The 19,947-nt window shown below is 46.6% G+C and overlaps 2 protein-coding genes across 3 annotated transcripts in view; both read left to right on the top strand.

Annotated features, from left to right (window-relative positions):
* LOC119390156 (solute carrier family 13 member 5) overlaps positions 1–9,067 on the top strand; it is a 124,305-nt gene extending 115,238 nt beyond the window's left edge. Inside the window, exons 9-14 of the mRNA XM_049414682.1 lie at positions 385–465; positions 1,052–1,159; positions 2,285–2,462; positions 3,862–4,023; positions 6,297–6,434; positions 6,972–9,067. Of these exons, the coding sequence (XP_049270639.1) occupies positions 385–465; positions 1,052–1,159; positions 2,285–2,462; positions 3,862–4,023; positions 6,297–6,434; positions 6,972–7,169 (865 nt within the window). The 3' untranslated portion in view covers positions 7,170–9,067. The remainder of the gene's footprint in view (positions 1–384; positions 466–1,051; positions 1,160–2,284; positions 2,463–3,861; positions 4,024–6,296; positions 6,435–6,971) is intronic.
* The window catches only part of LOC119390155 (solute carrier family 13 member 5-like), a 117,343-nt gene that overhangs the window by 36,382 nt on the left and 61,014 nt on the right, over positions 1–19,947 (top strand). The gene's annotated exons all lie outside the window — the stretch shown is intronic.

Genomic DNA, 19,947 nt, shown 5'->3' with positions numbered 1-19,947 from the left:
AAAATTTGAGGAAGTGATGAGCTGAACACATAGTACAAAACACGGTTGTGTTAAATTTAGCTGCTGCAGTGCAGCTGCCCACGAGACTTGCTTTTTCTTTTCACGCAAAACTTGCGAATATAAACTTTTGTTAGGATCGCCGGGTAATTATTGCTCCCGTGGTATTGCAACATGCCAGGATCGATAAGTGTAACGCTTGAATAGCTGAGAAGTCAACGAGACAAACTGGTCGGTTAGCTTCCCTGCAGTAAGTGGTTGAGTCAGTGAAATAACATTGTAGTGAACAGGTCCTTATACTTTAGCAATGGGGTGAACACTGCTTCATACCATTCGTGTGTGATTGTATGGCGCTCTAAGTTTGTGCTACACAAATATACTATACAGGAGGGGTCCCTCATCAGGTGCAGCGGAAGAAAAAGTTCGTGAGGAAATTTCCAGGAGATACCGCGACCTGGGTCCTATGAGGCAAGTAGAGCACAAGTCGGGCTAGTTGGTTTAAGTTCATAATGAGGACTAAAACTGCGCTAAAGACACAAAGACAAAGACAAACAGGACTCCTTCAAACATTAAACGTTCAGTTGTGAGTCTGCGCGAGTCCTGTTTTCCTCGTCTTTGACTTTGTGTTTTTAGCGCAGTTTTAGTCCTATGGGGTAAGTACTGATGTTGCTACCGTTAGGGGTTAGTCGTAACGCAACGCTTTTCGAGTGTCTCTGTATCCTCATTGTGTTTGCACGCGATTCGAAAATCCGGAAACTACAAAACTGATGTTTTAAGTGCGCGCACGCTATGACTTTCGCATGCGTGTGTGTGAGTGCGTGTGTGCATGTTATGTTTGTATGAGTCTCTAGTGCATCTTTGAACTTTTTAACATACGCGTATAACTATCTCTTAGTTATCGCTTTTACTGTAATAAATTTTGTGATGTGCAATTCTTTTTCCAATTTACTGGAAAAGGTATGCCTTAAGCAGGGAGGAAACTCGTGCGCAAACACAAACACCGGAACTACGGCTTTTACCAGTTTGGTGCTTCAACCTTTACGTTTTATCGCAGTTTTTCCGAATGGTGCGTCACGTTACTGATGACAGCAATGATTCTTCTCTGGTTCACCATGAAGCCTCAGGTGTTCCCTGGCTGGGTGGAAATGATTCCTAATGGAAAGTAAGTATAGATGCCCTGTGCGAACGTATTTCACTCCTTCCCATATCAGCGTTAAATTAGTTCGAATGCTAAAAGAATGTCCTGAACGCCAACCGCTTTATAAAGTTCGCATTCACAGACACTGCGATTCTCGCCGTGTATCTACAGCGCGATTTACGAAAGTGCGCTTTGCGACAGATCATTGAATATTCTAACTTTCACGGGGTATTAATTTCATCTGGTCGGGAACATATAATAAAATATTAAGTATGTACTAACTCAACAATAAATTAACTGCATATTTTCCAGTACACTGAGCAAAATCTGGTATCCGCCCATCTGCAAAAATCAGTGCAGCTCATTTTACATTCAGAGCCAGGTAAGTTTCCGAAAACTCAAGACTCTTCTCGCTGTACACACTGAAGATAGTGAACTGCTGTATTTGCTTACGATATGCCGCTGACGTTATTAACCGCCAGTCGAGTGTACGCAAGTTGACTTTTAGGAATCCGTGCCTAGAGTATTCCATTAGGGACAGCGGGAGTTTTACCCAGTCGCACTTAGCGTGCTTTCTAGGAGTCTAAAGCCGCGCGTTACGGGCTACGGAAGTTGGCTTGCCGAAATGCAATGTCCGACATAACGAGGACTTGCCCGGAACGTATCTTGGCGCAGACTAAGATTTGCGGTTAACGCACATGGACGAATCAGCCATTGCCAGGCGATAGTAACATGAGTTAATGCTACGCCGATCCATAACCGACACAGCAATGTCGCAGGTAACCACTTGTGCCGCTGTTCTCGATTTGACAAACATCACTAGAGTCTTCAGTCTGCCTTGAGTAGATTTGATGATCGGGCTTTTGCGGAAGGAAAAATGATGTGAGCCTGGCCACACAGCTCATTAGTTTAGAAGGCCGGACGGGTCCTTCTGCGGTCCTTGAAAGCAACTGACTTGAGTGATCGTCCGTAGATAAGCTGTACTGTTCATGTAGATTACTAATCGTGTAAGCTCATTTTCCCCTCTCTCCTTTCTACCCCTCATTCCCCTCCCCACGTGTAGAGTAGCAAAATGGACAACCTCCTATTAACATCACTACTGCCCTTGCATTCCCTCGCTCCTTTGTCTTTATTTTTTTTTCGGTGCAGGCTCATCAGGTCATCCACTCCCGCCATGTTGGTGACGTTCCTGCTGTTTTTGATTCCGAAGAACCCTCGCAAGCCCGGTGGCCGAGCCATCATCACGTGGCGGGAGGCCAGCGAGCGCGCTCAGTGGGGGATCGTGATTCTCATCGGAGGCGCCATGTGCCTCGCAGAGGGCTGCAAGGTATAACGCTGCTCATTCAGCGACAGCTTTCCCACTGCGTGAGAAAGCTATTGAGAATTAATATTCGACGCCATATTTTCCTATTACCCCTCCAAGGTATGTGAGTAACAGCGGTAGGACAAGAACTGTCACCGTAGAAAAATTCGCTCCAGTGACATACCTTCCTCGGTCACTGTGAATCACTTCTAACTTCCGTGGTATGCCGTGAACTTTAACTTCTTTTCGATCTTTGATTTACTACGTAATTTGATGCTGCAAGAACTATAAAGTAAAATAAACGCGGGCTAGCACTCATATTTGCCGAACTCTCCTTTATCAATGACTTAAAAAAACAGGCATCGCCTCACTGCACATTCAATACATTCACTGTCCACGACATACACTAACAATGTCAGTGCCTCACTGTCCATCGCAAATATCTGTTTGTCACGGGATAACTGTGTTTGCTGGCTCCTCCATCCACCCAGGCTTTTATGTCTAGCTCTAAGTAGCCCTAGAATTTGCCAGGATATTGAGCCTCTCATTCCGCTGAGCCCTAGTAAAACAACTCTAAATTATGCGATAAATAGAAGGATCCAAAGTTTGAACTTCGTTTCCCAGCTCATAGCTGCTGTCACACGATCAGGAAGAACGGAGATGCGGGCGAATCGGTTTACGTACATTTTACATATTCTGTAGCGCAAGCAAGTGGGTACTGAAATGAAGCCAGCGCAGTGAAGGAGGGAAGTCATCCACCTGTACCTTCCTTCCTTCCTTCCCTGCGTTACCTTTCTTCCGGCACTTACGTGCTTGCGCTGCAGATTCTGTCAAATGCAACGAAAAGGGCTGATTTTAGACCAGCTATTTGAACCACAGGATTAACGGCGATGTCAACCCGGTATCACAGTTGTCACTACGCTGACGGCACCACTACTGTGATTATCTCTACTGTGACACCACCACGCGAGTTCTCATACTCCCGCGTGGTCATGACCTCCCGATTGGACTCACTCGCCAAGAGGAGGTATCGCTCCGAAACGTTCGCGTGAGTGCGGGCTGCGACGCCTTCAATCCGCGCGAAGTGGGGCTACACCAAAACAGTTTCGAGTGGCCCATTTTGTCCTGCGCCCGTGCGGCAAGCAGATCTGAACCGCCAATTTATAGACATGCCCTGGGCTACAAGCGGCTCGTCGACGCTACCTGCGGCGTGCAGGACTTCAGCACACCAGGCCGCATGACTTGCAGCAGTGGATATGCGGTCCGCATCAAAGGTCCCTCCTGGACTTGATGGACGAAACACAGCTGCGCCATTTTGTGTAAAGTGTATTGATGCCGTAGGGCAAACTAACGGATATAAAAAACTGCGATTGTTTCTAAACTATGCTCGTACTACAACAGCTCTTTAATTCCTTTGTTCTAGCAATCAGGCCTGTCGGCAATGCTGGTGCACTACCTGAAGGGCCTTGACGTGCTTCCTCACGGCCTTACAGTCCTCGTCCTGTGCTTCATCACCTCGGCGCTAACCGAAGTGACGACCAACATGGCCGTCAGTTCCATACTCTTGCCTGTCGTCCTCGAAATGGTGAGGACACAGAGACAGATTCCCTATAGGCAATCAATTTGCCTATAGGCAAATTGACCCAAAGCCCGCTTGACCTGTGTATACGAGCATAGACGTGCGCAGGGTTCCCCTTCGGGGGGGGGGGGGGGGGGGGCGAAGGTTCGTCGCAGCGCCCCCCTCTCAGCACCCCCCTCTCAGACTTTGCGCTCCCCCTCTTAGGTGAATAAGGGGGGGCCCTCCCCCTGCCCCCGATGTGCGCACGCCAATGTATACGAGGTAGATGGCTAGAAAATGAGCGGCTTCCGTAATGCTGGCAAACACATGTGAACGCACTCTCAACCCGTTTTCAATATGCCCGCCTGGTTTCTTGTTTTGGTTTTCTTCAATGCAGGTGTCCAGCAGGCTACTGCTTGGATGCATGAGTAGAAAACGATGCTATATGGTTAAGCACGATGTCATTTTAATGTGACACCCATTATGCAGTTGCCGCCCACGGCAGTGCCACCGGAAAGAGTATATACACTTCAGCTGAGCCCGACCTCCCTGCCTTTCTTTACTAAACAGTATCCCGCTTATGAGCTAGCTATACGCATACTAAAGAGTTTGTATACTAAACAAACAAACACCAACTAGGCGAGACAGAAGTTCTTCTAAAGAATTTATGTTGAGCTGCTGTATCTGTGTGCGCTCTATTTTGAGTGAAAAGGACAGTAATGGTTTACGGGTTTCAAAACAGGAGAAAGTGCCTCAGAAAGGCTGGCCGACGTTTCGATAGGGGACCTATCTTTGTCAAAGGCGCCTTGTCATCCCTGGCGTGTTAGTTTTAAGGGGTTAGTGATGACGTCATGTCCAGCGGTGGCGCGTCTGTTGCTGTTGGTAATTTCTGCCTGGAAAGAGAGAAACTCGAAAGCAGAGGAGTGTAGCCCTTGCCACATTTTAAGAAAGTTTGCAACCACGTTCGGGTCTGCCATGTCAGAGGTAAAGGAAGCTGCAAAGAAACAAAAAGAAAAAAAACGGGGGGGGGGGTACAACCAAGCGAGAGCGCGAGTGCAGCCATCACACCGCCCGGTTTTTCTCCCCGCCTGTAGTTGCCTTCCCCACCACCTTCTGCAGCTCTTTGTGATGGCTGCATTCGCGCTCTCGCTTAATTGTACCCCCCCCCCGTTTTTTTTTTCCTTTTTTTTTTCTTTGCAGCTTCCTTTAACTCTGACATGGCAGACACGAACGTGGTTGCAAACTTTCTTAAAATGTGGCAAGGGCTACACTCCTCTGCTTTCGAGTTTCTCTCTTTCCAGGCAGAAATTACCAACAGCAACAGACGCGCCACCGCTGGACATGACGTCATCACTAACCCCTTAAAACTAACACGCCAGGGATGACAAGGCGCCTTTGACAAAGATAGGTCCCCTATCGAAACGTTGGCCAGCCTTTCTGAGGCACTTTCTCCTGTTTTGAAACCAATAACGTGTATCCATCTGTCGGCTCCCTTCTTGATCTTGGACAGTAATGGTTTAAGAAAGACAGGGAGGCAACTTAGGGCACTATGTACTCCACCACTGGAGAGCGCTATGCTGTTACCTTAACGCTGTGTAGCTGTGTATAAAATCAAGCATCTTTTCGATGAGAACGAAAAACAATTATTTTCCTGTCTGTTGAGATCAACAATGTAATGAATATAGAATAAACTATGTGCTTTGTTGTCGGAAAGGTATGCAAGCTACACGGACTATGTTGTGTCGGTGTGTGTTTGTGTGCGTTTAGAAAAAACGGTTTACACAGTACTGCTTACTCTACTATGACAAATTGGTGCGCTGTCTATAAAATGCACCGTGAAGCAAAATTGAAAACCTGAGGAGAAATAAAGCTCTGTGTTTTTAAAAAATGTTGAACAATTTAGGATATTATGTGCTACAATTTGGAAGAGCTGTGTGCAAGCGTCTTGGCTTTACAAGAGACGCGTTCAGAATAAACAGAACAATTGAAATCGTCATGTGTTCTGTAACAACGTGAGTTGGTTCTGCCTGAACTTTGTCTTTCTATCTTTAACTTTAATGAGAACTAAGAGACAATAATGCCAAGGAAAGTATAGGGGATGGTATTTGTAGTAATTAGGATATAAATGTGAAGGAAGTAAAGTGGACGAAAAGATAACTTGCCGCCGGCTGGGACCTTCTTTCCTTTATCTCTAACGTTGTTTCTAATCTTGGCCCTATTGCGCTAGTATGACTGAACCACACTGTATGAACTTATCTTGTAACACGCAGTCGCAGAAAAATCTGTTTCATTCTATGCAGGCGATAGCGATAGGCGTGCACCCACTTTACCTCGCAATGCCGGTGACGATCTGCTGCTCCTTCTCATTCATGCTGCCCGCCGGAGCACCTCCTAATGCAATCGTGTACGAAGTGGCGAAGTTGACAATTCCTGAAATGGTGAGCTTCCTGCCGTGGCTCGTGGACTAGATCACGATAGCGGGACGTTGGTGACAGTGGGTGGGCGAATATGGCGCACGCCCTTCACATGTAAAATAACAATGCATGGGGTTTTGCATGCTATAACAGCGACACGATGAAAAGGCACGCTGTAGTGCGCTACTCCGGATAAAATTTGGCCGCGGTGTGCTTGCATTTCGTCACCACTTCGTCAGATAGATAGATAGATAGATAGATAGATAGATAGATAGATAGATAGATAGATAGATAGATAGATAGATAGATAGATAGATAGATAGATAGATAGATAGATAGATAGATAGATAGATAGATAGATAGATAGATAGATAGATAGATAGATAGATAGATAGATAGATAGATAGATAGATAGATAGATAGATAGATAGATAGATAGATAGATAGATGTGCTACCACAGTATAACTGCAGATATACGAGACACGCACCTTGGTTAATATTGATTTTAAGATACGCTGATGTGCTTCGCTAATGTTTATCTTTTTTGTTTACTTTTACAGGCTAAGCTAGGCTACGTCATGAACATGGTCTGCGTCCTGGTGGAAGTCGCCATGATTCACGCGATAGGCTTTCCCATATTTGGCTTGACGACGTTGCCTGATTGGGCTAGGCCCTCGGTATCGACGGTCTCTGCTACAGCTGTACCAAACACAACCGATGTCATCACATCACAATACGGCAGTATTGACTACATTTAATCACACGCAAGCCACGTGAAAGGTGTGCGTGGCTGACAGAAATTTATCGCTGTTCAAATTTCCACGATCTCCGAAGTCACCACACGTCGTTTAGCGTCAGTTCCTACTTGTAGTACACAGGAATAAGAGGATTCCCGAGCTCAAGCCCTAAAGGAGGTATTATTCAGCAGCAGGAAGAGATATATTCGAATAAGGTTCGTTGTTGTAAAGACAACTAAGCGTGGTGTAGGCGATTACCAGTCCTAAGAGCATTAATTTTCGTCACTCAACAAAGCCCTGACACTAAACATCTGACATGACCTGAGGACTGCTGATTCGACATCACCGAGGCGCTGCACGTCAAGCACTCGTGGGCAGCAACGGTTTCAGAACGGAACTGCAGCCATTAGACGTGTGGGCTCAAGGCCGGGTTTCAGTGCCAGTGACCAACTGGAGCTCTCAGATATGACACCGAGGCATATCGGAAAGCAACATGACCTTTACTCTTCTAATACGGGTCCCTAAACAACGCCTCGTTTATTACAGAAGAAGCGCTGCCCTGACTCACAGTCATCTTCGGCTACTAACCACTGCTCGCGCAAGCCGCGTGTCATGGGACATGCCTCCTGATCATTTTCAATGATGATAATGTGAACCATATAGCCAGCGCCCCCACAAGTTAGAAATAACTAAGAAACAAAAAACCGTGCTTTTCCATGACGAAGTCACGACCTTTCGAAAAAACCTCATTAGCTGTGCTTTCTCCTGAAGCATGGTTATTTTTCCCGTGTTTTCCACAACAAACCGGAACTTACCACGTAAAAAGCAAAATGGTTGCACTCACTTCAGACGCTGTTAAACACGAGGAAACTCTGAGATAAATATTTTTCTATAGTGTCAAGGACATGCGACCTGTGCGTTTTCTGGGTTGTCAGTTTTCCACGGTGAATCCATTTATGCTCACATTTATGCTCCTCTAAAATTGTTATGTTTAGTATGACACTCATGTCCAGTGATGTAGGTCACGAATAACGTATTGTCAGCTTTGAACAAAACGAATTCCCGAAGAATCTCTGACACAGGAAGTGCGCACCGCTGACACGACAGGGTACAAGCTTTTGCATGAAAATAAAAAGCAAAGCAGTTGCAGTATTGGTGTGCATATGTCAACTAAACGTTCCTGTAGTATTTCCGACGAGAAACGGGAAGTGAATTTTGTCTTCGGCCAGTCGTTCTTAACGTAACGCACAGCGCTTTCTTACGGTTCGTTTTTTTTTTTTTAATGCAGAACACGAAGAAGCATTCCTATGTGTAAAGTGAGGCGATTGTATTAGCTTCTTCTTTTGCCTTCAGAAAAAGGGTTGTCCATAGTTGTGTATATACAAGACGTATCGGCTGAATCCTTCTGGATACGCGAGCGTGGCGCGATAAAAAAAATAACACGTTTGTGACAACAGCAGGGTTTGTTGAAGACATTGGCCTAATAAAGCACAAATTCGAAGGCGCGTATCCGTAAGAGCAATACCAATCCACTGATGCAGTGATAATCCCAAGTCGCCCATGTTTGCCTACAAATATTTCACATGCCGTTCGCATGGAAGCGCCTGAAGCTCTCTCTTTTCCCAAAGATGCGTTTGCATTCATCTACACATATCCACTCACGATTAAGACGCTATCTTCAAGCAAGCTAATCAGAGAGGACGCGATCTGAAACATTATCCTTGTATGTGCGTCTACGACAAAAGATATTTCAGGAGGTCCATGAAGGCGTTCTTGTTCTCCGCGCCTATGCTAGTCTCCTCCGTATATGCTTGATTGATGCAGGAGGTCGTTGCGATAGAAGAGCTCATCACACAATTGTTACTATTCATGCGTATGGAGAATCACTCAATAAAGTATGCAACTGATGTATGACTTCATATATATTCAAGAGTCAGGTCTTCTGTACGAATGAGTGGCCTCGTCTTTCATGCACGTAATTTTGAAAGCGCTACACAAAAATTGATGCTTTGACCTGTGTGACATCTGCTCTGTGCATACGGGGTCAAAATCGTTCGAATCAACAAAAATGCAATTCACATGCGCAGATACATGCGCCATCGTGTCACATGACCATACATGCATTGAACTGGGCTAAAAGTGCATTTCAGGAAATTGTGTGTATGTCAAAAATAAAGTATCTGTTGAAAATAAAGAAGTGGGGCAGGGCACGGTGTGGGGCAGGGGCTCGGGCAAAGGCGAGAGACAAAAGGGAGGGAAGAGAACGAAGGGGATTCGGAGCTAGCTCTTGCACAGTAAACACGTCTATGACCACGGGTCCTCGTTATTTACATTTTGGTGCCGAAACCTGGGACCGAACCAGGGACGAACCAGGGGATGTTCGTCTAGAAAAGGAACAGGAGATGAAGCAGCTTCAAGTTATGCGGAGATCATTGCGAGCAGACATTGAAAAAGTCATGAAAGAAAGTGACATAGTACTTTTGTCTAGATCACCCAAGATTGGCAAGCTGAAGGATTTACGCTTAAACCTCGAATTGATGAGAAACGACTTGAAGAAAGTAAACCACCAGATTTACGACACTGTACGTCTTGGCGAACTGGAAAGCGACGTCGAAAATTGTGAAAAGTTTGACTGCGACATCTTAAGCGTAATATCAGACCTTGAAGTTCGATTAGCGGAATTCGAGAAAAGACCGTTGTGCGCACTCGCACAACCAATACGAAGTTCACTGACGAGGTATAAGCCTAGCTCGACTTACTCGCAGGGCGAGACAATGACCGTCAACGACACTGCAGAAGAGACTGTCAGTTTAAGAAATCCTGGTACCGGTACGCAAAATGGCCTAAGCTACGAAACTGTAATAGCGACGGGTTCCAATGATGAAGCAATGACACCAGCTGCGTCTGAGCACAAAACGATTGAAACACTTCCCAGAAATTCTGCCGGAAGTACAGTTGTGGGATCTAGCGCACTGTCGTCTGTCGGTATTGGGAGTTCTGAAGACATTTCCAGTTACGACAGATTCGACTTCACGGCGACAAAAGCGTCAAACGTGTGTCACGAAGACCGAAGGACCAAAACAAGGAGAAATCGAATTTCGCATGAGAATAAACATGGAAATACTGGTGGTAAAGATAAGAAATGGAAATCGACGTCAGCTATGGGAATGACGATCTCGGCTATCAAGACGGCAAACCTGAAAGAGAGTGTGCACTTCCATGGTATGCGGCTGAAGAGACGCAACCATCATGTTCAAGGCGTACAGGACACAAGAACCAAGTTGATCACCTAGGCAAAGAAGAGAAAGCACTGCTTCTGCCTCCGGAAGTGAAGTGCAGTGCACTGCAAGCGGCGCCGAAGCAAAACATGCCGATCCATGCACCCGAGCACCTCTACGAGCTTAATCCCTGGGAGCAGAGGAACAGCCACGTACTGAGACTCGCCCCTGATATGTTGAACCTATCGGAAGGAGATGCGTCCATCTCGACATCCGTCTCCAAGTTCGTGATGACGCATAGTTCGTGCCACAGACGTGAAGGGCGCTGCAGACATACAGGCACTTCGTGGAGAACACCACGGCAATACGCTGCGGAAAAGTGTCTGCAGGAGAACCCGAATGCGGAGCACAACAGCAGTGTCTTGCCGGGATGGAAACGTCGGAGATGGAAACGCGCACACCATTTCCATGCCAGATCGACACGCTGCGTCCCGGACCGATGTTCATCGCAGATTTACATGAGAGGCGCGGCAGTGGTGCAAGAAGAGAACGCTTCTGCCATCGAGTGACATCGCTACACTGCCATGCATTGCCGACTTTGGATGGGAGAGACCTTGTTTCGTTCGCCTTGAACCGGACCACGTTCTGAAGCCCTGTACATAGGTTGTGCATGTTGTCAGAAACGAAACAACCTACGTCACGTTCGTCCCGTCCCCTCGGAGGATGTTGAAAATAAAGAAGGGGGGCATGGGCTCGGGGAGAGGCGCGAGAGGGAAGAGAACGAAGTAGGATTGGGAGCTAGCCCTTGCACAGTAAAGACGTCTATGACACGGGTCCTCGTTAATTACGGTATCTATACACCCTGACTTTGAACGAGGGACCGAGGTGGCGAGTTATGCATCCCACTGCTGCGTACTAGTATTAGAGATCTGCCACATCAGGGGTCTTCTGCACGCAGCCCCCCCCCCCCCGACAAGTGGCCGAGCGGTCGGTCTACCGTCGCACCTCGGACACACTGCGGGCAATACGTCGGACGCATTGCGCGTAATTTAAGTAAATACGACGAAATGTCCATTTCGACATGGTTAGGACGGCATCCTCTTTCACGCTTATCAACTTGGGAATGAATTTCTGTTTGAGACTACGATCTGCACGACCATGCAGATGGTCGTAAACGGGGTGACCGTGCGTTTTCAGTGCGGTCCCGTGAGATGAGACGCCATGCAGCGGGATGCAATAACCCTTGTGGGACTGCCTGGCGCAACAATAATGAGATGATGTCGCTTGGCATCCGTCGGTATGCGGGGCCTTTTGTGTGGCCTGTCACATAGTCCGTAATTTGTAACGCTCGTGTTTTGAACGTCGCCGTCACGCTCATGCAAGCGAGACACGGTGCAAACAAAAACTCCGCCCGATTATAGCAGCTAGCAGGCAATAAGGTCGCTGTTGAAAAATAAAGCCTCTCCAAGGTCGAGCAGATTATACGCGGTAAAAAATAGCTGGCTCTCCCGTAATTGAGAGTAGATGTAAACATGCAATGTCCACCGGCAAAGCAAATTGGTTGGAGATTGTACTAGCGACAATCTAGTGCATGGTTCGCAAGGGCACACCACACCAAAGTACGCCACACTACATGGTACACTCATCTCTAGGGACGCCACTGTTTACAGTCACTGTGGGAGATTATTCTTGGGCGTGGCTAGGCGTGGCATAGCGCATGCGGCAGATGCGGCCAGTGATTCGGCCACAACGCGACAGCAGGCTGGTGCGCCCCACACAGTGTGGCGCCATCTCTCGAAGAATGCAAGAGATGGCGCCACGCTACCCCCAATACACCATGCTCCAAGATTACCTCTGCCAGCGCGCCGCTTACTCACCCGCCGTTGGCGTTAAGAATAGGCTTGGCGCTGGCGTTTAAAAGATCACGTGTATGGCGCCCTATCTGCCTTTGGAGCGTAGCTATTTTAAATGGCAAATAAAATATAAAATGGCAGCGCACAAGAAGTTACAGTTTGCTGTGAACGACAGCGCGTACAACAAGGACGAGGAGAGAACGACACTACAAGCGTTGTCCAGGATGATCTCGTGAGTGCCCGCATAACGGCGCTGGCATTTGTCTCAAGGTCATTTGAACGGCGCCGACAACGAGAGCTATACTCCCGGACATCTTTTCTCGGCAGTGAAGTGAAGGCTACAGAGCCCCATTGCGTGTATCCTACCGCCAATGAATGTAGTCCCACAATGTTGTCCATGTTTTCTGCGTGAAATATAAAAAATGCTGCTTTATTTTTCCATACAGCTCTTTGAGGCAGGACGCAGCTCATAAGTGAGATATTCGTATTTGTTTTACTTTATGCGTTGTTACTTTGCGTTTTTGCATGCGCGAGAAAGTGGCGCCTTTTAGGTGTACCTCGAACGCTAAGCGGCGTCTGCGCGGATACAAAACGCTGATTGCACGCACCCATCACTTTCCACAGCGGTGCGAAATGCGCGCCATACCGGACTACTTCGCGTAGGAGTATATGTGCAAAAGCTCCGCCCCCGTAGCTTTCCCTTCATTGCCAAGAAAAGTTGTCCAGGAGTATAAGAGAAGTTCATGCTTGATATTAGGATTCCTGTGAAGTTGCAGCTTATAGAATACCTTAGAAAAGCAATGCGTGGATAGAAAAAAATTAGGTGGTCGCATTATCGTTATCACCGTTATAATCATCATAACCATAATCATCATCGTCATGATTCTGAGCCTGCCTTATGTCTGTTGCAGGTAGAACGCATCTCCCAACGATCTATCTAGCTGATTACATTTTATGCCTGCGTCAACCAACTTGCCCTTGGCGTTTTATTTATTCATTGCTACTTTTTTGCACCAGTAATAGAGCAGATTTGTTAAGACGTCCAGCCAGCATAGATTCATATATTTAGTGCATCTTATCGCTTGATCTGCCTTACCACCTTTAGCGATGTATGTATCTGTTTATAGGCTGAAGAAGCACATTTGCAGATAAATGAATGGTGGCTGGCTATCTACCAGAAAAGCTGACACAGACCAGGATTCAGTGCATAAGCAACAAAGTTAGAGGAAAGAGAGTCTGCCAATTAGCGGAAAGAATAAAGCAAAAAAAATTGTAAGTTCAGAGCATGCCGTGCCTGAACTGAACCACAGACTGAAGAAGTGCGCTGAGTTGTTATTAATCAGTAACATCCTTTGCTTCTGCACATACATGGTGCTTTTTAAAAAAGTGCGCGTGCAGATAAGTGTTTGGCGTTAATATTTGAATCTAAGTTATTTCTACTAAAAAGCATTAGGTAGAAGGGAGCCTGAAAACATTTCCCAACGCGATACTGGAATAAAAGTGGAGGGAAGTTTGAGCCAGCGATGTAGCAGCAGTGACCGACGACACAGAACAACCCCGACGCCTGTAGTTGTTAAGTGTATGCGCCAGTACGTCGAACGCGACTGTCACAACCCTTGTATAGGATATAGTCGTCAGGCGGATTCCACGGATTGGCGTATATTTCCATCAGTAAGCCACACGACAGCATGGACTGTTAGTATTCAACCATAGACCTGTTGTGGTGCAAAGACCGATGAAGAGCCCACACGAGATGGTACATACAAAAAAAAAATTGTTCTTACCTCTAGGCGGTTACATACACTTCCATACGTGTACACACTTCGACTAGTAAAGCACAGCTGGTTTTCAATAAAAATCGGCAAACTTTCTAAAGAAGCACTAAGAGTACAAGTACCCACCACGGTGCTCCAGTGGTTATGGCGCTCGACTGCTGACGCGAAGGTCGCGTGATCGAATCCCGGCCGCGGCGACCGCATTTCTATGGAGGCGCGAAATGCTAGATGCCCGTGTACTTAGAATTAGGTGCACGATGAAGAACACCAGATGGTCAAAATTTCCGGAGGCCTCCACAACAGCGTCCCTCATAATCATACCCTGGTTTTGGGGACGTACAACCTCAACAAGTAATAATTACTAGGAGTACGACTATCTGTCTTACAGAATGAACTAGAACACTAAATTTCACTTCGTGTGCACCCACAAATGCTGGTATATACTAGCTTTTTTGGTGTCTGCATTTTCTCATAGCGTCCCATTTCTATCGCACAAGTAACACAAATCAAGAATCCACTGCCTTATCCCACCAGATAGGTACCGTTGGTCGTGAAAGCCACCCCAAGCCATGCCATGTTGGCTAACAGCTGCCAACATGACACACCCCGACCAAGTCTTATCTAGAATTACGGCGATATGTGCTATCAAATGTGTTATCAGAGGTGGCCTGACCTGGTCTGTGGCCTCCAGTCCATTAATCCGCTGAGCAGCGATAAAGTTTTATGGACAGGCTATGGACCTCTGCAAAGGTGCACTTATGGAAGACTGCGTGGCCTCTTTTCCGAAATGTTGCTCTAATTGCTTCATTGAGCGGCGTTGCTTATGGCGTCAACAAGGCTGCGTCCTTTGTCTCCGGTATCACTCTGATAAATGAGTTCATTTTTGTCTTATCCGCGTTCTATAACAGTTCCCTTAAAGACAGAGGGCAGACGCAAGTGGCCCCTGCTACACACTTGAAGAGCACATATCGTACACTAGCCACGCTGTGGCACTCTGCCGAACGGACTAGAGCTTTTTTATTATTTTCTTGGTATCCTCGAATGCGGAGGTCAGTGTGGTAGGAGTGCAGTACTGCGGAAGTTATCTATAACAAAGAGTTGCTCTCCGGGATAGGTGTGTGCGTATAATAAACATAAGTATTATTCCCACGCTCTGGGGCAATAATGCGCGAGTTTCGACAAAAAGCTCACAAGTACTGATGTATGCGCCGGACGCTGACAACCTAAGTTGATAAGCCAGAGCACGTACCCAAATGTCTCCGTCCTGAAAAAAAAAACAAAAAAACAATAACGCTAAAGACGGCGACTGAAAGAGGAGAGTGGGGAGAGGGGGGGGGGGTTGAGTTTTCATCACTTTTGTGACGCTATAAGCATCATCCAACGGTTTCACAGCGCATACAACGAGGACGAGCAAAGAAGAGACACACACAGCGCTGAACTTACAACTGGCTTTTTATTTTCCTGCCACGGCAATATATATTTATCTCAAAACATGTGATATCGATAATGGGTTGCTGTTCCTTTGACTGACTTTGTATACCTCGTCTGCTCTGTTCTTCCTTTTTTCCTGTAAAAATGCGCATATATATTGCCGTGGCAGGAAAATAAAAAGCCAGTTGTAAGTTCAGCGCTGTGTGTGTCTCTTCTTTGCTCGTCCTCGTTGTATGCGCTGTGAAACCGTTGGATTATGCTGCACCAACTAGCCCAACGCTCAACCTTAGTAAGCTATAAGCATATGCGTTTACTCCGAGAGCCTCCGGATGCATACACCTGGCACTGAAATTATGAGCACATTATTTCATTTTTTCCCAATGCGTGATGCCGTCTTCTATCGTATGCAATAATGTATCGTCTGTTTTGTTCTCAGATACGCATTAACAGACCCCACGGCCCTCAGAAAGTTGTGGTGCGGCGTCCGAAACCTTGAAGAACGTACCGACGCGTTGTACTATCCGCAGCGCCAGAAAACGTTGCTTGTGGTGGCAACACTGCTCAACAAAAAAAAAAGAAAGAAAGAAAGAAAAAAGAAAATATGCCTATGATTTGCGGTGTCATGGCTGCACTTTTGCAATACTTTCGCTTAGCGCTGCGCTGAAGTTTGTCGATTACGGTGCTGAATCATGCAGTTTCATGGAAGGCAAAAGCTTACTTTCGACCACGTTTTAATAATCGGCCTGAAGAATTTCAGTGAAGAAAATACGAAAATTGTAGCGCTGTGCGCGCAAACGTCCAGCCTGTTCGGCAAGCTACACCTGTAAAGAGAGAGAGAAGTAGATGAAAAGGAAGAGGCACGGAGGTTACCCTCGTAGTAATAACCGGTTTGCTACCCTGCACAGGTGTGGGGATATAGGGTCGGAAAGAGGACAGAGAGAGAGAGAGTGAGATAATATAAAAACAAAACAAAAGATACACACATGCACACACATGGAGGACGTTCCAATCAAAGCCGTTCTGATAGACTGGTTGAACGCAGAAAGCGTAAACTTTTAGTTGCCCTAACAGGCAAGTCGTTATAATGAAGTTATTATGCGCAACTCGGCTCTCCCTCATTCACACACACTTCCACACACGCATACAGTCAAGTCCACACCCCAGGCATAGCGCCTACACAAAGAGAACAAGGGCAAGGCCTATTACTCTAGCGCAGCGCCTTTGGGTACGCTGCAGACAGCGTGATGCCTCTGCTATGCTGCCTTCGTTTGCCGCGCTGATTTTTTTTTTTTTTTTGCACCCCGCTAGGTCCAAATTTAGCCCAACTACTGTGTCTTCCAACACCTAACCGTAAATGGTTGCTTGACTAAGCTAAACGCCTTCAAGCAAGACTTTTTTAATGGGGCACGTTTTTCTACACAAAGTTGTTCTCAGTTGTCTGCAGAGATCTATTTTGTCTGTGCTGCAAACGATACAGGGAATGGTGTGATACGTTTTTTAAAATTATGACAGCTATGAGAGAGAGAGAGAGAGATGCGATAAGGATAAAGGGTAAAGTCGGAACCATTAATCAGGCTTAGCCATGTTGGGGTAATGAGGACGCGGAAATGCGGTACAGATTCTATCACGCAGCCTTGAAACAGAGACGTGATGCGTCACCGTAAAACCAAGCACGAAGGGAATTGAGACGATGACTGCAGTCGGGGATCGTCTGGCCTGGCTTCTCACTCGTCGATGATGATCGCGTTGCACAGCTGTATAGAGCTCCGATTTTATACCTATATAGGCTCACAGCTGAAGTATGCCAGAAAACGAGTGGGAGAGACGAATGGCGATACCAGTGCCTTCTTGTGATCAATGACGCATCTTCGTTTACATAACGGTAAAAGGAAGCCTCGAAATGAGTCGGCGTTTTTCAGTTGTTTCTTTATGGTGACATCATACTCGTCAAGCGGAAGGTGATTTTAGATTTCGACGTTAGGCGAACATGCAAGAATTCTTGCTCGGCACTTGTAGACTCTTTAAATTGCTTCGTACCGGTCGCGACGTCGTTCATTTAACAATCCTGCCGGTGAAAGACCGCGTACACGTTTTCAAGTGCAATAAATGACTCATATGGAACTGGTTTGAAGGAATAAAAACTAAAATATAAGCTAAGACTATTGCACGGAGGCTATCGATATTAGTACCCTCGAGCCCTTGGCTGCCCGCAACACGAAGCGCGATTTTAGCGAAACCGCATGAGCCTGTTTCAAATGTTTGACAACTGCCACTACATGGAAATGCGTTGACGCGGCGTTTACACGACACGGACTTGTCTCGTCTTTTCGTGCATTGCCGAAGTACTCTATTGGATACGCACCACTAGGTCTGCAGCGGTTCAGCAGAGCTTAAAAATGTTAGATGTGTATTGTGGGGGCTGCGAGACACCCGAAACGGCCCTGTAAAGGGACAATTCATCGGGAAAATCAGTCACTGATTTCCTGGCGTTCTCGCCTGTAAATGTTAGAACGCCCAACGTCAATTTCGTGAGCGCCATTGGCAGCGTGCCCTCGTGACCCGTACGCGTGGCGGCAGCAAGGTCGTCGTCCGAGCCGTCCAAGTCTCGCAAAGGTGTTCGCGATCAGACCCAAAGGTGATGTTGCCGTCTCGTCTATAGTCTTGGTCGTTCACCACCGGTCCCCGCCGCAGGCTTGGGTTCTTGCTGCGGTTCATCGTTCCTCGATGCTGTCTGACGTGTTGAGGGACGCATCTCCGTGGAAAAAGATGAAAAAAAAAAACAACGTCAAGGCAATGGAAGAACTCGGGGCAAGACCCTTAGCCAGCAGTAGAAACGAAGGTGCGCTAGTGCTTATTATTGAAGTGGGACAGTTATTTGGCCGATTTTGTCGGAGTTCATGACGCGAATGCAGCGCAAAGTTTACACGATGGGGAAAAAAGAGGTGTTTTGGTGAATGGAAAGAAGTACAGTCCTACGTGTAATCTACCAACTGTTATATGTTTTGTTATAGGTACCTGATATTCGATGCTGGCATTCACTGCTTGACGCATTAGGGCCACAGTGGATTTTCCGCGAATAAACTCCATGGACATAACTAACTATTCATTGCCGGTACTGATATTCGTTATTTGGTGTCCATTGCAACAAGCTAGAACGCTGCGATGTCACCCTTAGTGCGTGCATGACGTTTTCATCTCTGTGTTCGTTTCTGCGTGCCTTTAGAATACACCCAAATGTCAAGCCACTCCATTTTAAGCTATAAAGCAAACTGTGGTCACATTAAAGTGCCTATCAAGTTTCCTACATAGCAGTCACAAACATCGAAGACATTGTTTGTATAATAGAATACATTTCTGGGCTAGTTGGTTCATAATCTTCAAAATTGGATAGCGCGAAATCGACCAGGGCTACGAAGGAACACAGATGCACAGGACAGGCGCTACTCGCAACTAAACTTTATACAGAAAAGTCTCCCTAGATATATACACAGCCGAGTGGCGCGCGCAGGCGATCTGTTGAAAATAATTTGACTTTTAATCTGCCTATGCATTGTAGGACCTGTGCCTGTGAGCCAGTGCTGACTAGCATTCGAATTCTTTACAGAATTGGGAATGCGCTGGCGAGAGAACTAATGGAGGCTCATCACATTAAAAAGGAAGACAGTGATTGTATCAGTGACAATTCTGTTGTGCTGCGCAGTAAAGAAAAACTGAAACTGTTCTTAGAAACTTGGTCGTGGTGTGAATATGTCTAGCTCTTCCGATCCTGGTTAGCATTGTTGACTGTCATGTGCATTGAGCCTGCGCGCGCCACTCGGCTGTGTATATATCTAGGGAGACATTTCTGAATAAAGCTCAGTGGTGAGTAGCGCCTCTCCTATGCATCTGTGTTCCTTCGTAGTCCTGGTCGATTTCGCGCTATCCAATTTTGAAGATTGTTTGTATACATTTTAATTACTGCACATTTTAATCAAAAGTTGAAATGAAAATCACACAGTAAGTTTTACCTAATGGCATCATCTCTTTTCGCGTTGTGAGTAGGATTTATATCTTTAAATCGTGCTTAAAAGTAACAAAAACCGGCATGTCGCGCAGCCTAGCAGAAGAGCCTTGAAGCTCGATTATGAAGTCGGTCACTTTCCTCTACGTAGTCGCGTAGTCTCATGCTGTCATGCGCGCCATAATTGGTCCTCAAAGTTAGAGTATGCATATTATTACCGATCCTCGCTCTCTTCTGTGCTGCCTGTGAGGTAAGAGGAGTTGCACGGTGAGAAGCGGCGCTGCCTTGGCCACCGCCAGTGGCCCATGTCGAGCCGCAGCGCATGCGTGCGGTGTGCACGCACGCGCAGTAAACCGCCGCACTTGGACACGAGCCGCTCTCGCGCTCATTGTTTGCAGCATGTGTTGTCAAGTGTGTATAAGACTTCATATTCGCCGCAGACAGAAAAATTCTGATTAGAAATGTTTCGCGGCGTTTTCCACGTTACCATTCCGTGGCTAGAAACTCTCTGACCAGTTAGCT

Source organism: Rhipicephalus sanguineus, chromosome 4 (assembly GCF_013339695.2).
Source record: "Rhipicephalus sanguineus isolate Rsan-2018 chromosome 4, BIME_Rsan_1.4, whole genome shotgun sequence".
In the NCBI taxonomy this organism is placed as follows: Eukaryota; Metazoa; Arthropoda; class Arachnida; order Ixodida; family Ixodidae; genus Rhipicephalus; species Rhipicephalus sanguineus.
The sequence above is the reverse complement of the archived record's forward strand: the minus strand, read 5'-3'. Positions and strand labels throughout refer to the sequence as shown.